Consider the following 19058-nt stretch of genomic DNA (forward strand, 5'->3'; position numbering starts at 1 on the left):
ATAGACTTATGTAGCTCCATCATTTTTTACAGTCCACTTTATATATGCTATTGAAACTGTATTATTGCTCCTAAAATGTTCTTATACATCTTGTTACTAATCGTCACAGTTCAGTACCATACATTAAGGCAAGGGCCACACAATATTGAGAAACGCAGGTTGAGAATCCATTTTCCCTTCTCTTCTGCTGCTCTGCCTGCCCCCAAAATCATTACCTCTGCATGCAGGCCGATGCGGCGGATTTTACATTTCGCAACGCAGTCCTCTGCACCTCTGCGCAGTGAGGTGGTGAAGGCTCAGCAATTGTATGTTCCTACCGTAAATTCTATGTTTCTTAGTTTGATTTGGATTTCTGGATGAACAATATGCCAAAAAAAGAAATGGCCCCTGCAAACCGGTGACCTAATGTGTGTGTGTGTGTGTGTGTGTGTGTGTGTATGGGGGGGGGACTGTGTCCTCCAATCTCTTTCTTTTTTGGATGTTGTCTCAAAGCCATAGATTAGGGTGGAGTGCCAGAGGAGATTTGAGTTGTCTACACAGCTACTGCTGTCAGAACTTTGCATCCTAGACTAGCTCAATATAAGTGTAAATGTTTAAGCCATTAAACTTGAGGAAGTATGCACGTATGGTCATGAATCATGAATCCTCAAAGACCACGCACTGATATTCTTCTTGCTCTTTCCTGTAGCTTGTGCTGAACATAATTTTTGGCTAATTTTTATATTTAGAAATATCTGCTTTTTATTTCTTGAGCTGAACTGGACAAATACAGAAATTAAAAGTAAAGTTGCATTCTACTTTCTGCAGATTAAAAAAATCAGCAGTCCATTGAGAAGCCCTCTGTATGAGCAAATCCAATCCCTTCCCTACAGGCTTTTTTTTTAGGCATTAAGATAAGGAGAAGCTCATACAGATATGCTGTCCAATTGACGGCTGATTTGCTTTGTCTAGAGCAAAGTATGTTTAGCACAAAAAGGCAATATATTGCCCTGTTGTGACTGAGCTACAAGTGAGACTTTATGGAATATCCCTCAAATCAATAGATCTTAACTTACAAACCAGAAGTAAGTGCACTTGTATAACAATAATATTACAACCGGATCTGTAAACAACATAAAAGATTTGCTTTACAGCACAATATGGAAAGGTACAGCTTCATGTTGTTTTTTCATCTGACAAAATGAAAGTTACATTTTGTATCTTAGAGAAATACACAGTCTTAGATGTAAACACATGAAAATAATAACTGTTTAACATTGGCTCAGATTCAGTTCTTCTGGACGCGAATGTTTAATTGTACGGGGTCTCAAGATTTCTGATGGTGGCCTTGATGACATGTAAATATACATTAAGTGAATAAATGTGTTTCTCATTGATTGTCACCATTACAGGCATCGTGGTAGAGGACTGTCTTTTGTTGCTACAGAACCTTTTGAAGTATAACAACTCAAATCAAAACTTCTTCAAAGAAGGCTCCTATATCCAACGAATGAAACCTTGGTTTGAAGTGGGTGATGACAATTCTGGATGGTCTGCACAGAAAGTCACAAATCTCCATTTAATGCTGCAGGTATTTTTTGTTGCATTACTTGTTTTTTGCAGTGTTCTCAGAGCGCAACTAGGTTATGGTCAAAGCTGTGTTTTCATGGAAATGTTATATCCTATCGAACTTATATTTTGATAGCGCAGTATTGCATGTGTGTGTGTATGCAACCTGCAGGGACACACAATATTGCTCGCTTTATATATGTCATGATTTTTTTTCATTTATATTTTTAAAGAGCTCAAAAGGGACATATGTAATATTTGGGCTTTGTATGTCTTTAGCTTGTTCGGGTCTTGGTGTCTCCAGTAAATCCTCCTGGTGCAACTAGTAGTTGTCAGAAGTCCATGTTCCAGTGTGGCCTGCTCCAGCAACTCTGCATTATCTTAATGGCAACTGGGGTGCCTGCAGATATCCTGACTGAGGTAAATAAGAAAGCGATTGAAATAAACCTTGATTCTGCTTTTGCATCTAATTATAGATCAATGTTTGGAAATGATAGTTCTAAAGAACAAATGTTTACAGTGCCTTTGAGCTTTATAAATATTCATTGATCATAATACACAGGGGGGTCATTTATAAACGTTAGGCAAAATTGCTCCTGAGCTGTAACACATGGCAACCAATCAGTGATCAGCCAGCAGGTGGCTGAAAAAAGCATAACACTGAATGTTTGCTATGGGTTACTGCCCAGGTGCAAATTTGCCCAGTGTTTATCAATGAGCCAAACTGACTGAGCATCAATATTGGTCATACATTTTCTTTGCCAAAAGGGTTAATTCCTTGTAGGGCAAATTTCTGAAGGTGTGGGAAATATTTTACATATAAAAGTTGGTGTAGACTAAATTACGTAATTGTTAAGCTCAGCTTTCTATTTCAATTTTTTAACAGACAATCAACACTGTGTCTGAAGTGATTAGAGGAAGTCAGGTTAACCAGGACTACTTTGCTTCAGTAAATGCTCCATCAAACCCTCCAAGGTCAGAACATGATAATTTTGATATGTAACAGCAATGTCACAATATGCAGTTCTGTGACTCCAATACATTTGTTTAAAACTGACTTATCAATTCAGGGTCTCATTTATGAAGTCAGCCAGTTGAATTGTAATCTGTTCCATCAGCCAAGACACAAATGGGTTTATATACGAACGTGGTGCAAATGGGTTATTTGTTTACATCAACTAAATAGCCAAGATGACAGGGGGCATTTCTAACACATTGTAACCATGGAAAATCACAGTCTCCTCTCAATGCACAGCTCACATTGGCTATTTCCAGTGGTACATCAGAGTACTTTTACTTGTAGACAGCACTGCATCAGGAGTTAATCTCTAAAAAGTATTTTTTTTCAAGCTTGAGAAAGCAGTCTTGAACAGTGCTCTATACAGGTCACAGCCCTATTCATCAAATAAAGGCTTTTTAAAAATAAAATCATGTTGCAGTGCTGTATACAAAATTGATACAATATGCTAGGAAACCCCTAGGGATTATAGTTGTTTACATGAGACTCCAAGCTGGTGCTTCTGTTCGCTGAAAAGTGCACAAGCCAGAGTTTCATTTGTTGGAGCTCCACGTCATGATCTTCTGCTTCTTCATTTTTCCTTAGCCATGGGCTAACATTTGGCACCCCCCACCAATGATTATATTTTTCATGAAATTGGGCCATGAATTCCTGCTATAGGATCAAATTTTGAGGCATCATTCAGTTGATATTCTCTGTGTTTAACCTGCGTTGTGCTTGTTTTTCTTCACTTCCTTAAAGGCCTGCCATTGTGGTGCTGCTGATGTCAATGGTAAATGAAAGACAGCCATTTGTTTTGAGATGTGCTGTGTTATACTGCTTCCAGTGCTTCTTGTACAAGAACCAAAAAGGTCAAGGAGAAATTGTGGCTACATTACTTCCTTCTACTATTGATGGTAATAATTTTTGTGTTCCTTTTTTACATTTCTGTTTTTTATTCTCCAAAATAAGTGTATCGCATTATCTTTAAACAGATAGGGGAAAATGACACTTGAGATCCTTATACACCAATAGAGATTTCCTAGCTTTAGTTCAATATAACTATCTTTTTTATGTGCTATGATTATAGTGATTTTAGTACACAGGGGTGTGCTATTTTTCAGTTCTCCCACCCACTACATTAACAATTCATCCCTTTGCTGTCTGTAAGCAGGTGGGAGAAAGTCTGTGTAAAAAGATTAACATTTGATTCTTGCAGTTTTGGATCTATACTTAATGTATTTGATTGTGACAGTCTTAAATTAAATTTAAAGTACATTCAGGTTATACCATTATAAAAGTGCATTCTTGGAGATACCTTAGACCAGATGGCACTTAAGTAGCATAAGGAACTCTAATTCAGGAGTATTTTTCTTGTCTTCAGCTAACGCGCTATCAGCTGGACAGCTACTGTGTGGAGGTCTCTTTTCTACAGACTCACTCTCCAACTGGTGTGCAGCAGTTGCACTGGCTCATGCACTGCTAGATAACGCTACCCAGAAAGAGCAACTACTCAGAGTACAACTTGCTACGAGTATTGGTAACCCACCAGTATCTCTGCTTCAACAGTGCACAAACATTCTCTCACAGGTACTTCTTTGACGTAGACCAACAGATATGCCAGGAAACCATGACATCCAGTGAAATTAGCCTGAGATTATGTATGTTCTTTTTGGGTTTCCACTATTGGTTATTCTGTCATGCTACCAATTTACTACGTGTTTGTGCCTGACAATAAGACCATCTCTACAATTTGTTAAGATGAGATTCTTTTGAAAGATTCTAAAATTGTGAATAGAAATTTTTCCCAAACCCTTGCAAATTGTTTTTCAGTATCTTTTCCATATATCTTCTGTGGATATGTCCTGATAATTTATTATTTATTTATATGTTTTATCAGTGAAAATAGTAATCTCAATAAAAGCATTCAGCAAAAAGAAACCGGTTATTGATAGTGTCAGTACTGTAGGCTGGAGGTTCTGTATGTCTTAACGTAATAGCCGGAACACTATTTCATCCTCTGCAGCTCTCTAACTTGTTACAAGACAGTAACCAATCAGTGACTTGAAGGGAGTCCACAAGGAACATAACCATGGGTGTCTGAAAGTAGGGTCAAGGGGGGGAGCACTCAACCTGCTCGTCTTGCATTGCTCACAGCACCCAGTCCCCTATCCCAGATCACTGTTTAAATGTCCCACAATTCCCTGCTTGTCCTTGGTTCTTCTCAGTAACCTGCTTCTGGAGAAAAATTAATTTTCTGTAGTAATTTAAAATGGCACTCTTGAGTTAATATGCTGATTTTCCATGTTTTACTGACCCGTCTTGGGTTCATATACAGATTTTCCATTTTCAGTAACAGTTATACTGGCATGTCTCGGGTTAAAATGCAGCTATCTGTTTTATTTAGTAGTTATACATGCTGGTTTGGGCTAGGATTTTTTTTATTTATTTATTTTTTTTGCATTGGGGGGCGGGGGGAATTGGATCACCATCAAGCTGGACTTGAACCAGTACCCTCTGGATATGTACTGCCATCATGGAATTTTACAAGCAGCATGGGAGCAGCAGGGAAATGGGGATTCTGCTTGTGCAAGTGTAGGTGAGGGGATACTTTCAATCTATCCATTTCTGCATTCATTTTGTTGGAATGTCTGCCATTAATGAAGTGCTCACTGGTCATTGCTACAAGCATTATACTGACTGGCCTGAGGTTAATATGCTTGTTTTACATTTTCTATAGCAATTATACCAGCATGTCTGGGGTATGTTTTGGTAAAATGGTGTAGTATTTTGGTCTGTTGGCCAAAAAAGTAGCACAGAGCACACATAAACAGATATTATGGTTTAAACTCTCTACTTAACAACCTACCCCCCCCCTCAATCTAGCCAGTGAATTAATTTCCTACCAACTTGGCACCAAGTTATTGTATAAGCTTAGTCTTAGTCTTCTTGATTACTTTTTCCCCCCTGAAACTGTCCATAACATAACTGTCCAGTTGGGTTGCTTTCGAATCTGACCTGTGCGCAAACTAACTTAACTGTGGTTCCCTTCAAGTCGCTGACTAACAGGTTGTAGTGGTCTGGCTATAACGTTAGACATCCATTCACTCTAGTCTTTACAGATTACAAGTCAGATATTTTTAGGGAAAACTCGTTTCACAGAGCAGTTTTGCCTCATAATGTTTGAGAATTTATATATTTTAACTCTAGAAACTGTACTTCAAACTATTTTATTGAATATGGAATACTGCCATTAATGTAATAGTATAGCTTCTATAACCATGAGGTTATAGAATCCATATGCTGTTTGCAGCAAGACAAGATTTAAGATAATTTAGAGTACTAGTCATGTATGTCTCTAACATCAGAAGCAGGGCCAAAAGATATTTTGTTTGGTAAGTAAGTTTGGAGGACAATAATTTTACTGCAGCATGGTTCTTGTATGTGTAGGTTGTAATACAAGCTGCAATGCTATGAGTCTAAATATTGAAGTGGTCTCCAAAAAAACAATGGACTTTTGCACTGTCACTAAAGACCTGGGGGATAAATCAACATGTGCCAATTAAGCAACCCCCCAACTGTAGTGTTAATTTATACGTCCCAGAAGTCCCAAAATACCCAAATAGGGTGCATACATATCTCAGAACTTTAATTACATGTTTATTGTCAAGATTAGTGAATGTGAACTGCAATTCACATTAAATTAATCTAAATCACAGTGGGCTACTTGCTTATTATTTAGCAATAGTTTTACTGCTGCAAAGTAAATAAATATGGATACCAAAGTGGATGGTAGAATTTATACCAAGGCCTAAATACCAATCAATGGGGAAAACCAGACTTAACTTTAGCACACATCTTTTAATTGCTCTGCTGATTACACTGCTGTTAAGTGTATTTATGAAGGCTCTCAGATGCAGCTATTACACCACCCAATTCAGTGGCTTACATTGTGTGGGATTTTACAAATGTATAATAGATAATGAACTTATATAATTTACAGGGGGATAAGCTCACCAGACGGGTATGTATGTGTTGGCACAACTTCCTGCCAGTGCAGGGTCTCTTATTTTGCTTCTGCTTATCTGAGGTTTTTATGTTTATCCCTTCAATAATATTTGACATCGTTTTATAACTGCTTTTGAGGTGATTTTACTCACATTCCTTTGGCTAATATGGGCTTCCTGTTCACTCACGACATCTTTGTAGGGAGTTGGGACCCATCACTTGTTTGCTTCCAAGAAGCAGCATGATCTCTCCATTAACATTATCATGGGAAAATACATTTAAAGGCAAATTATACCTTGTTTATAAGCATGGTTTATCTCTGTTATTTATGCAAAATAAAATTTGTAAGTAAGGCCAACATTTTCACACAGCCATTACTTTCAGTTTATTTTTGCTTTTATTTAAAAGAATGAAGATTACCAACCATATTGTTTTCTTCTAGATTCTGTAAATCTATACACTACTCATCCACTTTGAAGTTAATGGAGAAAGCTTACACTAAGGCAAAGCAACAGTGCAACACCCGTTCATACCTATAAATTCAAACACAGAGAAGAGGGAAGGTTCTCTGCTTATATTGCACTGTACGGTGGTACATCTGATTTACCAGAAAACTCACTAGTAATAAATTCTACTTACCGGTATTAACAGGATAGGATTTCCCTCTAAATGGACTTGTCACGGTCTTTTAGACACTTGGGATACTGAATTAAAGATGCAGTTACAGTTGCCATATTTGTTTTAGCGATTTACAAAATAAATAAAGTAATTTCTACTTACAGCATAGAAAGAAAGGGAAATCTTAGGCATTTGGGACTTGGCAAAGTTGGTGGGTGAAACTGCATCTTTATAAGCGCTATTATGTTTTTTGTCCGTTATTATTACTACAGTTTGTTGAAAAATAAGTATTACTTATCGTTTTCCTGAAATTTTGTTAAGCAACAATCATATCTTCAGCTATTTTTTAATTGCCAATTTCATACACCTTTTCCCAGTTTATTGCTTCCACCCTCCCGTGACAAGTTTGAAGTCATGGATCATTGCTGCTATTGAGAAGTTGAAACTTAGGCTGGTACAATAAGCTCAATATGTAATATATGGCATGTTTAACCATATTATTTTTTAGGGTTTAGTTCTCCTTTAACTTGGTCTATAAAAGTCAGAGCCTTGTAAAATCTTTACTAAAAGCTAGCGCTAACATTGAATCCATTTTTATTGTAAGTGCATTGCCAAAGTAGGTGTGTATTCACTAATTCCATTACTATGGTTGCATTTAATAGCACTGCATATTTTTACTGGATAATGTGCATTGCCATGAACAGATATGTGTTTTCTGCGTGCTTGCATATATACACTTTAGGTATTATAGTTAAAGATCAGATGTTATTAAATATTACAGCTAGCTTGCCATTTAAAAACCAGAATTAGCTAATTATCTGTCAGTCATTTTGTAAGTTTGTAAGTTTATAGTGCCTTTCAATAACCGTGAAACCAATTTTAATTTTGTATTTTACCCTTTGAAAGGAGCCAATTATAAAGGGAAAAGATTTTGTTAAAAAAAAAAAAATATATATATATATATATATATATATATATATATATATATATATATATATCTATTTTAAATAGCATATATTGCATAATGAACTGATATAACATTTATTATATGCATTTTGTGTTCCATCCATAAAGCATATATTTATTTATTAGAAATCTATACTGGTTAGGTAAGTACAGTATTCACCTAATCCTGTGTGCCTGGCTGAATTAAATATGAACGCTTAATTTAACTTGACTTTGCATCTGAATTTTACATTTGTGGATTCATTGCATTCTTAATAATAATATTGCTCTAAGAGGAATGTGCTTGGCTAGTGAGTAGCCTAACAGTTTATAAAGTGTATTTATCTGCCCTAAAGATAAAGTCAGATGCCATTCATAGTAGCAGCAGTAGTGATTTTCTTTAACATGCTCGGCATTCTGGGGGGTAAAAAGCACCAATGCAGGTGCTACCACATGTTTTCTATAAGTAAATAACTAGTGGTACTATATTTGGCAAGCTGAAGTGCATGGCAGATTAGCCCTACTGTATATGCTTTAAGCTTGGCATATGTCCAAATTCTGGAATCTTTGCCCCATCTGACCACCACAAACGGTCCCATTTTATGCACAGATGTTTCTAAGGCCTCATACACATGCCAGCTGCTAACTTGGCTTGCTTCAGAAATCGCATTTGTAGCTACTTTACAGCGATACTGAAGTGTTCCTAAAAAATCATAGGAACGTGCCATAATGTGTCTGTTAATAAAAATTAGTGTGTGTAATATATGGTTCTAGGTAAAATACATTTTATCTGTGCACAAAAAAATGAAGAGTGTAAAAATAACTGTTTATTCCTTTGTTGACACTGTAAAGGAATCCCTTCCACAAAGGAATTTAGCTGATGTGTAAACACATAGTTGTAACTGATTCATTAACAGCAGGTAGAATTATTAGTTATTGGCATATTTTTTTTTCTGTTTCTCCTTTCTGTGTTTTGATCAATTTTTTAGGGTAGCAAGGTGCAGACAAGAGTTGGACTCCTGATGCTGCTTTGCACATGGTTAACCAACTGTCCTATTGCTGTCACTCATTTTCTTCATAATGCAGCGAATGTGCCATTTGTATCCTTTTTCTCATGAATTGCTGAAATGCTTCTAGTAAGGACACATATCCAGGGTTTTCTTTCAGTATATGTTATATTCACTGTGAGTTTGCATCCTTAATCAACTTCTCAGCTTACAGCACAGATTTCAGAAAACCTTGGAGAAGAAGAGCACCTGGTACAGGGCATGTGTGCTCTGCTTTTGGGCATATGCATATACTACAATGATAACTCCTTGGAAAATAATACCAAGTAAGATGATTGTTCACTTTGAATGAGATCATGGGCCATTTGATGAGATCATTCACACACAAGGCTAAATTCTAACTATTGGATTATACTGAAAGCCTGGGGTGACCCACCTGGGCATGTTACCAGTAACTTCAATCCTTACTGACATTTTGAAATGTTGCCTTTTCAGAGATAAGCTGAAACAACTAATAGAAAAAAGGATTGGAAAAGAGAACTTCACAGAGAAACTAGGCTTCATTACTAAGCATGAGTTCTATTCCAAAGCTGCACAGAAACCACAGCCCATATTTTCCAGTCCTGACCACATGTTGTTTGACCATGAATTTACCAAACTTGTAAAAGAGTTGGAAGGTTAGTTGCAACTATTTTTGCTTGTTTACCTTCAGTTTTCGTATGTGCAGGGTCAAAAGAGGATAGCCTAACAGGAGTTGGGGAACTATATGGCTTGTAATACATTTAAATATCAGAATGTAGTAACTTTATTAATGGGCAGATTTATCAAAAGGTGAGATTAGAACTCACTCACTTTCTATTCATTCCTATGGGATTTTTAGAATCGTATTTATCAGTGGAGTTCACTATTTGATGAATAAGCTTTAAAAAATCGCTTAGAAATGAATAGAAGAGTGAGTTTTTCTGTGGTGAGTTCTAATCTCACCTGACTGCTATGGCCAATGGGAATGTTCCTGCCCTCCAAATTAATTTTTCTCTTGTCCATTTAGTTCTTTTTTCCTGATTTGAAGTACAGTTGTGTTCAGAATCATAGCAGTGTGTTTAAAAAAAGTGAATAAAGCTCAAAATCCTTTTAATTACTTTTATTTCTATACACAAATGCAGTGGGAACACTGCACATTCTATTCCAAATCAAAACTTGAAGAAAAATGTATCAAATTTGTGTCCTTTACAGAAAGCGAAGAAATGGAATATTAGGCTCTTCCATAAAATAGCAATGTCTGTATTATTTACAAACTCAAATATTCACTGTATAAACTGTGAATCACTGAACTAATATTTAGTTGTATAACCACCATTTTTGAGAACTGCTGCACATCTGTGTTGCATGGAGCCGGCCAACTTCTGGCATCTGTTACATTCCACAATTCTTCTGCATTTCTTGGTTTTGCTTCCTAAACAGCATTTTTGATGTAACCCACAATTGGGCTGGTCACTCCATAACATCAATCTTGTTGGTCTGTAGCCAAGATGTTGCTCCTTTACTGGTGTGTTTGGGGTTGTTGTCTTGTCCCCCATTTCAAAGGCATTCCCTTTTTAGCATAAGGCAACATGGCCTCCTCGAGTATTTTGATGTATTGAAACTGATCTTCTGTAGTGATGGGCGAATCTGACCCATTTTGCTATGCCGGAAATTCGCGCAATGGCAAAGAATTTGCCAAATGCATTGAAGTCTATGGTTGACACACAATAATTTTTCCATCCATTGGGGTCTATGGGCATCATTGCTTTTTTTTTGCCATTTTGACTATTCTTCTATCCATTCGAATGGTAGTTTTTCATTTTCTTCCACATCTTTCAGGTATTGATTCCCATTTTAAAGCATTTGAGATCATTTGACCTGAGCAGCCTTTCATTTTATGCACTTCTTTATATGTTTTCTCCCTCTTCAAAGTACACTGTTCTTCTGAACAATGTCTGGAACAACCCATTTAAGATAGAAATGCACTATAACCATGCAGGCATGCCTTCCTTAAATAAGGGCTGTAACTGAAACCTGTTTTATATCACAGAATGAATGGCCTCACTAATTGAACTCCACACTGCTATTATTTGCAACAAGCTATAATTTTTTTGGACCCTGCTATTATTTTGAGCAAGCCTCAATTAATGAATTCAGTTACACAGAATCAGCATCATGCATGTCATGACTGTTGGTTCTATTGGTTATCTATTACTCTACTACACCTACTAGTAAATTATTTGTCATGTAGAAATATAATTTAGACCAAAAACAGTGATTAATCATGTAGAGCATTCATTGTTTTGCTGGGCTGTCTTTTATTCGGGCTTGCACCTGGGCACTAACCCATTATCATTATGGGTTAAAATGTTTGCTTCCAAGGTGAAACCGATAATCACTTTGTTGCTATGGGTTACTGCAGAAAACATGGCTAAGCCCAGGTGTGGTGGTGCTTCACACTGGGAAGTGACCGACCTCAGAGTTTTCTTATTTATTTTTATCTGTTGTAAATGGCAATTTGTAATTATTTGTTCTATAAGACATTACATAATGATGTTGCTCTTTATGCAGTTGTAATTACGAAAGCCATCTATAAATCTAGTGAAGAAGACAAAAAAGAGGAGGAGGTGAAAAAGTCTTTGGAGCAACATGACAATATTGTTTCCCACTACAAAAATATCATCAGGGAACAGGTAATATTTTAGGTATCATACACACAAAAACCCTGTGTACAAACGGAGTGCACCCTGTATATATCATGCTAACTTCTGCTGTTTATTATTTGTATGGTGATCTCTATCTTTTATTGCATATGAAACATGCAATATGCACAAATATAAACACATTTCATTTCACACATGTAAATCACTTTGTGAATAAAAACTCGGTCCTGCATTATGAAGTGAATAGAGCTCTGTTTTTTCTGATTAAGGACATACAAATTGAAGAGTTAAAGCAAAACATTGCATCTCTACAAACAACAAATGAGCAGAACCAGTCAACCATGTCCTTACAATTGGGCCAAATTCAGCAACACAAAGACCAGTACAATCTTCTAAAGGTGCAACTAGGTATGCAAAAACGATTAAATGCTTTCAGTACATATAAAGTCTTTATCAAATGCTTTAAAGAGTATTTCATTCCAAAAATAACATTTTACCTAATAAAATAAGATGGATTCTAAGAAAGTTTCAATTATACATCTAGTATAAGTAGTTCTAGAGCAACTGGGCTTGCTGAGTAGTCACAGTAGTTACTGTGATAGGATTATATATACACATACATTTTCTTTCATTTAATGAATCCGTTTTCGGCTTAACATATCCTTTAACAATCAGGCCTTTGCAGCCTGTATCTCTCAGCATTCTTTAGGTTAGCAATTTTATAGATAACCAGCAAGATGTTAAAAAACAGGCATTTGTTCTATTTCTTGTTATCAGTTAAGTGCACTATTGACCCTACTGCAGTATTGCTATTAATAGTAGATGTATGTAATGATGTCCATGCTCAATCTGCTGTAGAATATTAAAGGAATTGTTCAGTGTAAAAATAAAACTGGGCTGTGCAAAATAAAAAATGTCTCTAATATAGTTAGGCAAAAATGTAATGTATAAAGGCTGGAGTGACTGGATGTGTAACATAATAGCCAGAACACTACTTCCTGCTTTGCAGCTCTCTTGGTTTACACTGATTACTACAAGGTTTCTATATCTGTTGCAAACATTTCACCTTTTATCACATAATTATTGATTTGACGCATGTGTCTTTCTGTTGTTGTTTGTGTATTTATTTATATATTTCAACAGGAAAAGATAGTCAACATCACAGTTCCCAAATCAGTTGTGCACAGTTGAATGGCTTCCAACCTGAGGAGGTCAGTCGGTTAAAAGAAGAAATAGAAGAACTCAAAAAGCAGCAAGATATACTACAAGGAGAATTATCAGAGAAGAATGTTTTTATAGAATCCCTGGTAAGAACAGTATCCCCTACTTCATTGTGAGTCTTTGTTCAGGAATTCTAGAATTAATGATTTTACTGTTATTTCTGAACAACAGCTCCTTGCATATTCAGTGAGTGACCAACTAGGTGGTTTGGGGACATTGAGCTTGAAGTGATTTTTTGCACACTTGATGCCACATAGCTGTGTAGTTTTAACTGCAAAATATTTCACAACCACATGTGATTGCTTGTATAATGTGGAAAGCATCAGCCAGATGACAAACATATTCCTTTTCCTATATTTGAATTATGTGGAACTTAATAATCTTCACCAACCTTAATATAATTGTTAAAGTTTCTTTATTATTAAAATGTAAAGGTTGTGGTCTTATTTTAAATGAATCCAGTGTTCAAACATACAGGATATTTTAATATTTATTTTTACTAACTATACTGTATTTAGGTGTGGCTTCTCATAGCTACAATATTATAATATTGGTAACTTAAACCTTCAGTTAAGGGCAGAGACACACACGGCAATTCAGGGAGATTAGTCGTCTGGCAACAAATCTCCTCTTCTTCGGGGCAACCAATCTCCCTGAACTGCCTTCCCGCCGGCGGGATGGCACTCTGAGCAATCCGTTTTCTGAAGTCACCCGTTCGGAAAACAAAGTGCTCCGAGTGCCATCCCACCGGCGATTTTCATTATAGCCGGCGGGAAGGTAGGGGAAGGCAGTTCCCTAATCTGCCCGTGTGCCCTTACCCTAAAACTTTGCTTCAGAATCCCAACTGTAGTTTATATAAACAAACTGCTGTGTAGTCATGGGGACAGCCATTTACACACAGGATACACGGTAGATAACATTAGATAACATACATTTTGAAAATCCCATTGTAAACTACAGAGCGTATTTGTCATGTGTATCCTGTGGCTTTTCTCCTTTTCCAGCTTTGAATGGCTGCCCCCATGGCTAGACAGTTTATAAATTTATGTTTCTGTTCCTTTAAGAAGGCTGGTAGCCTGCCTGTAATGCTGTACTTATACTGGTTCTATAACTAGACACCCACTAGTATAGTGGTATAGTGATCTGTAGTTTTGCCTGACAGGAAACTTTGACTTTCTTAGTTAATTTTAAAACTACACAAAAAAATTAAGACCAACTGCAAATAGTCCTTGACTGCATAATTTCTTTGTTTTTTGGTTGGCTATATTGAAAATGTTGAGAGAGAGTTTTTGTATTAATCATCAAGCAGAAGTTACAGGCTTAGGCATTTTCTCCAGTGGTTACCTGAAAATATGTGCATCACTTCCTAGTCTCTATTTATTTAGCAACAAAGCCGAGTGGATGGCCAAACAGATCAAACAACTGGTGTATCTGAAAAATCTGCAGAACTTCAAAAGGTACCATATTCATCTACTATATCAAACAATCGATTAAAAGCTAGTTAGAATAGAATTAGGCAGATATTTTGTTTATAGCTTTGTGCTGGGAGAAAATGATTTTTCCTTACATATGTACAGTATATATATTGACTAATGTTTAACATATTCAAATATTTTACATTTGTATTAAGAATTAGCTTTAAGTTGACTTTGCATAAAATAATGTAATGCACAAAATATATATTATGGTCCATCTCATAATGTTTGTCCTATTTGTGTAGTAATTTACAAGGGTAGTTCACCTTTAAGTTAATTTTAGAATCCATATCCATAGTTGTGACCATGTTTGCCATGTGTAAAATAAATTAGATCTAATTAAATACAATTTTGTATTTGCTTTTGTGTTAAGGAACTTGAGACTCTAAGATCCCAGTTACACGTTCAGTCTACAGAAATAAACAGACTACAAGCTGAGAGAATGGAGCTACTTCAGAAAACAGAAATCACTGTAAGATTTTCTTTCTGTTTTCCAGTAAACGTGTTCTCATTGTATTGGTGAATTGGTGTACTTTGCATAAATTCTTTGCTTCAGCCTCCCCCACCCTCCTCAATCTTTAATTGCATGTCTCATAGGGTTCACTTCCTGCGTCCGATAGTCCTTCAGTGAACTCCCAGTCAGACACCAAAATGGAACAGAAGGTGGCTCAATTACTGAAGGAGACAGCAAGCCTGAAGGTTTGTATCTAGGGTTGCCACCTGGCCGGTATTTTACCGGCCTGGCCGGTAAAAATGATGGTTGAGCCCAATGTTATTAATAGGGAAAAAAGTTAAATATATAGGACAGTATTTTTTTCCAGAAAAGGTGGCAACCCTGTTTGTATCGCTGATTACATTGATTCCATTAATTTCTGCCTACATTCCCTATAATTTAATACACAATGTACCTTCTGGTTAGAATTAAAGGCCATCAATTCAGCTACTTAAAGGAGAAACAGGTTGATAGGTTGATAAACTGTTTAATCTGTACAGGATTGCTACCAGAAACGGTTCCAACCAGATTATTAAAGGAGAAACAAACTCTTAATAAAAAATAAACCTTACCCTACATAGACCCCCTCCCTCTGCAAATTTTGTTTTACACAGCATAATAAATAGGCCCCCTCTAAATGTTTTCTATGATTCACATGATTTCGGAACTTTGAATATATTAGGCAGGTTTACTGTGTGAAAGGAGACAATGATTCAAACCAGTTAATTCTGAATTTTTTTGTTGTGTTTGCATCCCTCGTACCAATTTAGTACACAAAGTTTCAAGCAGGTCCACTGTTTAGAGGCCAAAACAAATAAAGCACAGTTGTGATTTCTGGTAAAATTTAAATTAAGTATTATTGAAAAAGGAAGTAATCTGTTCTATGACCCCATATTCATATTGGTGCGCAGTTGCCCTCCAACACAGAGGCCTAACAATTTTCATTGTTGTTGGTTAATACAAATACCCTGTCATAGACAGTAATGAGAAATGTCTCTCTGAAAACACTCAAATAGCATAATGGTTTAAAAGTGCATTTCTGGGTGATTTATGAAATTTGATTTCCCGAGAAACATTTTCTTTGATTGGGTTTCTAGATATTTGTAGCCATAACAAAACACGGGCGACAAATCATACCATGTGTCATTGCCCTAATCCGTCTCCGCATCAGTATTGACCTGTTTCCTTTTCAAGAAAGGCTTCTTTGCTTTATTATCACAACATTTGTTACACCGCTACATTCAATGATTTAGGAGAGGTAAAAGAAAACCAGCAATTACTGAAAGCATAACTTAGGGGGCACATTTATCAAGGGTCGAATATCGAGGTTAAATCGTTCGATTCGAAGGATTTTGCGCAAATATTTTGTTCCATCGATCAAAGTAAAAATCGTTCGATCGAACGATAAAATCCTTTGAATCGATCAAAAAAAGCTTAGGAAAGTGATGGGGAAGGTCCCCATAGGCTAACATTGTACCTCAGTAGGTTTAAACTACCGAAGTACGTAGTCAAAGTTTTTTTTTAAAGAGACAGTACTTCGACTATCGAATACGATTTTTTTAGTTCGAGTCGAAGGTCGTAGTAGCCTATTCGATGGTCGAGGTACCCAAAAAATACTTCGAAATTCGACGTTTTTTATATTCGAATCCTTCACTCGAGCTTTAATTTGTATGTAAAAACTAGAAGCTGCTTGTAACTGGTTTTCAATTTTAGGAAGAGCTTAAAAATCAATATGAGGATAAGTCATCTTTAAAACAGCAGCTAGACACGGCTCAAAGTACAGCAGCCATTTTACAAGACGAAACTGAGAAATTAAAGCAGGAGTTGGCTGAATCTAAGAAGGAACAAGACGACCTACTTGTTCTCCTCGCTGATCAAGATCAGAAAATATTTGGTTTGAAGAAAAAACTGAAAGAACTTGGAGAGCCAGTAAGAACTTAAGCACTTATTTTTGTGTTTGGACATGCATGACTAAAAGACTGGGGGTCAAATAGATGGAAATGAAATACATACAAAAAAAGTATATGCACGTTTATTTTGCTATTCAGACATAAAGCTGTCAAGAAAAAATAGAACAAATACCCAGTGAAGAATATATAGGTATATACAGGAATACTAACTACTAGTGCCCTTGGCCCTTGTTAGCCTTATTGTAATGGTCACTGGAGATTAACGCAAACTTCATAAATACGGATGTTAAAAACCAGTTTCATGGGATAATAGAATAGACTGTAAGACTTTAGCCTAGCTTTATTCATGTTGCAACTTCTGAAACCATAGAAGTCATATAATACACAAGAGCCAAGCATATTCTGTAAATTATATCCTTATAAACGGTGACTAGTGATGTCATCAGTTATAAACGGTGAGTAGTGATGTTATTTTTGTTACATGACTCGCTGAAATTTGTGTATTATAATAAATAAAGTACCCCCAGTTGTAAAATATGAGAATATTAGAAGTTACCTTGGAGTTCCATGACCATATAAAAGCACTCGGCCTTCGGCCTCGTGTTTTTATATGGTCATGAAATTCCTCGGTAACTTATAATATCCTTATATTTTACAAGAGGGGTTACTTCATTTACTATATAATACACAAGAACCAAGAATATTCTGTAAATTATATCCTTATAAACGTAGAGTAGTGATGTCATCAGTTATAAACGGTGAGTAGTGATGTAATTTTTGTCACATGACTCACTAAAATGTGTATTATAATAAATGAAATACCCCTTGTTGGAAAATATGAGGATATTAAAAGTAACCTCGGAGTTCATGACCTGTATAAAAGCACTCGGCCTTTGGCCTCGTGCTTTTTTACTTTATTCACTAGGTTATTAATGAATACATTTTAGCCGGTACCATTTTTTCAGTACTAATTTTTGTTTTATTTCAGGTTGAAGATGAAGATGATTTGGAGTCTGGTGATGCAGGAGATGAAGATGACCTTGATGATGATGGTGATGACGACGAGGATCTAAGAGATTAAGATGACTAGCACATTTTCTCAATAACAAGCGTTATTATTCTGTTGTTCTTTAAAAATCAATTGAAATTTTATAATGCAGCTGAATAGCATTTGTGTAGTTAAGGGGATAGAGTTGGCCAAAGGGACTGCTATTTAAGTTTTATAGCTGTTAACATATTTCTGTAAAATGTTATCGATAAAATATCTGGCTACTCTTTGAGAAAACAAGAATCCCAAGACTATCTACAGTAAACCCTCAGCAGTGTTATTTTCGCACTACATTATTTGTCGTGCTTTAGGCTGCCTTTCCCATTGCTAAGCATTGCCATGCAATGTTAAATGGTGTATACCAAAAACTGAAGGCAATCATCTTCTCTTTCCCAAGAGTTTTCATCTGCTGCTTGTGCTACGCTGCAGGAATAAAGATCACAGAGTCTAACCCCAAACCACAGTTTTTGCTCTTCTAAGGATTCATGGAGACTATTAGGTTAATTGACAACAGAGTGTAAATGTATTCAGACTGCTTTATGTTTTAACTTGTACATGACTGTCCTAGAGTTGAGAAGTTATGTATAGCGCCTTCACGTCTGAGACCGCTGCATTTCTTGCAATCCAAGTGGAGGTATTGATGTTTGTTGCTATTTGGAATCTCCTGACCTTTTATTCGCACCATTATACTAACTTTTAAAGCAGAGGGTTCATAAAATGCTGTACCAGCCCTTGGGTTTTGGCAGGTTTACTGTACCACTGCATAGAAACGGATGCAAATATTCATATAATTTATTGGCATTGGATGGCCAAAAAAATAATTAAGTAAAGAATTTTATGAGTGGAAAATATGAATTACATTAATTTCATGTTTTACAAATAAAAAAAAATATGAAATTTACTAATACTTTGCTACTTGCAGCCTTTCAAGTGTTTTAATGTAATATTCTTCTAAATACAGCATTCCATTTTATGGAAGGTAGCTTAAGCAGTAACCCTAAGGCGGCATCAGAAAGGCCGTCTCAAGGCAGCAAGGACCACCGAAACGTCCCAGCCTCCAATAGGTCAGGGGTCACCAACCTCCGGGCCTCTGGCTGTGCTGAA

At 36.2% G+C, this 19058-nt stretch overlaps 1 protein-coding gene across 8 annotated transcripts in view; it reads left to right on the forward strand.

Annotated features, from left to right (window-relative positions):
* uso1.S (USO1 vesicle transport factor S homeolog) overlaps positions 1–18855 on the forward strand; it is a 41183-nt gene extending 22328 nt beyond the window's left edge. For 3 of the 8 annotated variants that reach the window (XM_041575506.1, XM_041575511.1, XM_018237335.2), the window contains 17 exons: positions 1392–1570; positions 1828–1968; positions 2435–2523; positions 3308–3462; positions 3930–4135; positions 6549–6569; positions 9106–9216; positions 9331–9449; positions 9619–9800; positions 11716–11837; positions 12077–12215; positions 12951–13114; positions 14414–14485; positions 14877–14975; positions 15101–15202; positions 16710–16925; positions 17895–18855. In XM_041575506.1, coding sequence (XP_041431440.1) covers positions 1392–1570; positions 1828–1968; positions 2435–2523; positions 3308–3462; positions 3930–4135; positions 6549–6569; positions 9106–9216; positions 9331–9449; positions 9619–9800; positions 11716–11837; positions 12077–12215; positions 12951–13114; positions 14414–14485; positions 14877–14975; positions 15101–15202; positions 16710–16925; positions 17895–17987 — 2210 coding nt within the window. In that variant the 3' untranslated portion in view covers positions 17988–18855. Of the gene's footprint in view, positions 1–1391; positions 1571–1827; positions 1969–2434; positions 2524–3307; positions 3463–3929; positions 4483–6548; positions 6570–9105; positions 9217–9330; positions 9450–9618; positions 9801–11715; positions 11838–12076; positions 12216–12950; positions 13115–14413; positions 14486–14876; positions 14976–15100; positions 15203–16709; positions 16926–17894 lie in introns of those variants that run through there. The other 5 variants (XM_041575508.1, XM_041575517.1, XM_018237342.2 and 2 more) reach the window with 3 other exon arrangements.
* The last annotated feature ends 203 nt before the right edge of the window (positions 18856–19058 follow it).

The sequence above is a fragment of the Xenopus laevis genome, chromosome 1S (assembly GCF_017654675.1).
Source record: "Xenopus laevis strain J_2021 chromosome 1S, Xenopus_laevis_v10.1, whole genome shotgun sequence".
In the NCBI taxonomy this organism is placed as follows: domain Eukaryota; kingdom Metazoa; phylum Chordata; class Amphibia; order Anura; family Pipidae; genus Xenopus; species Xenopus laevis.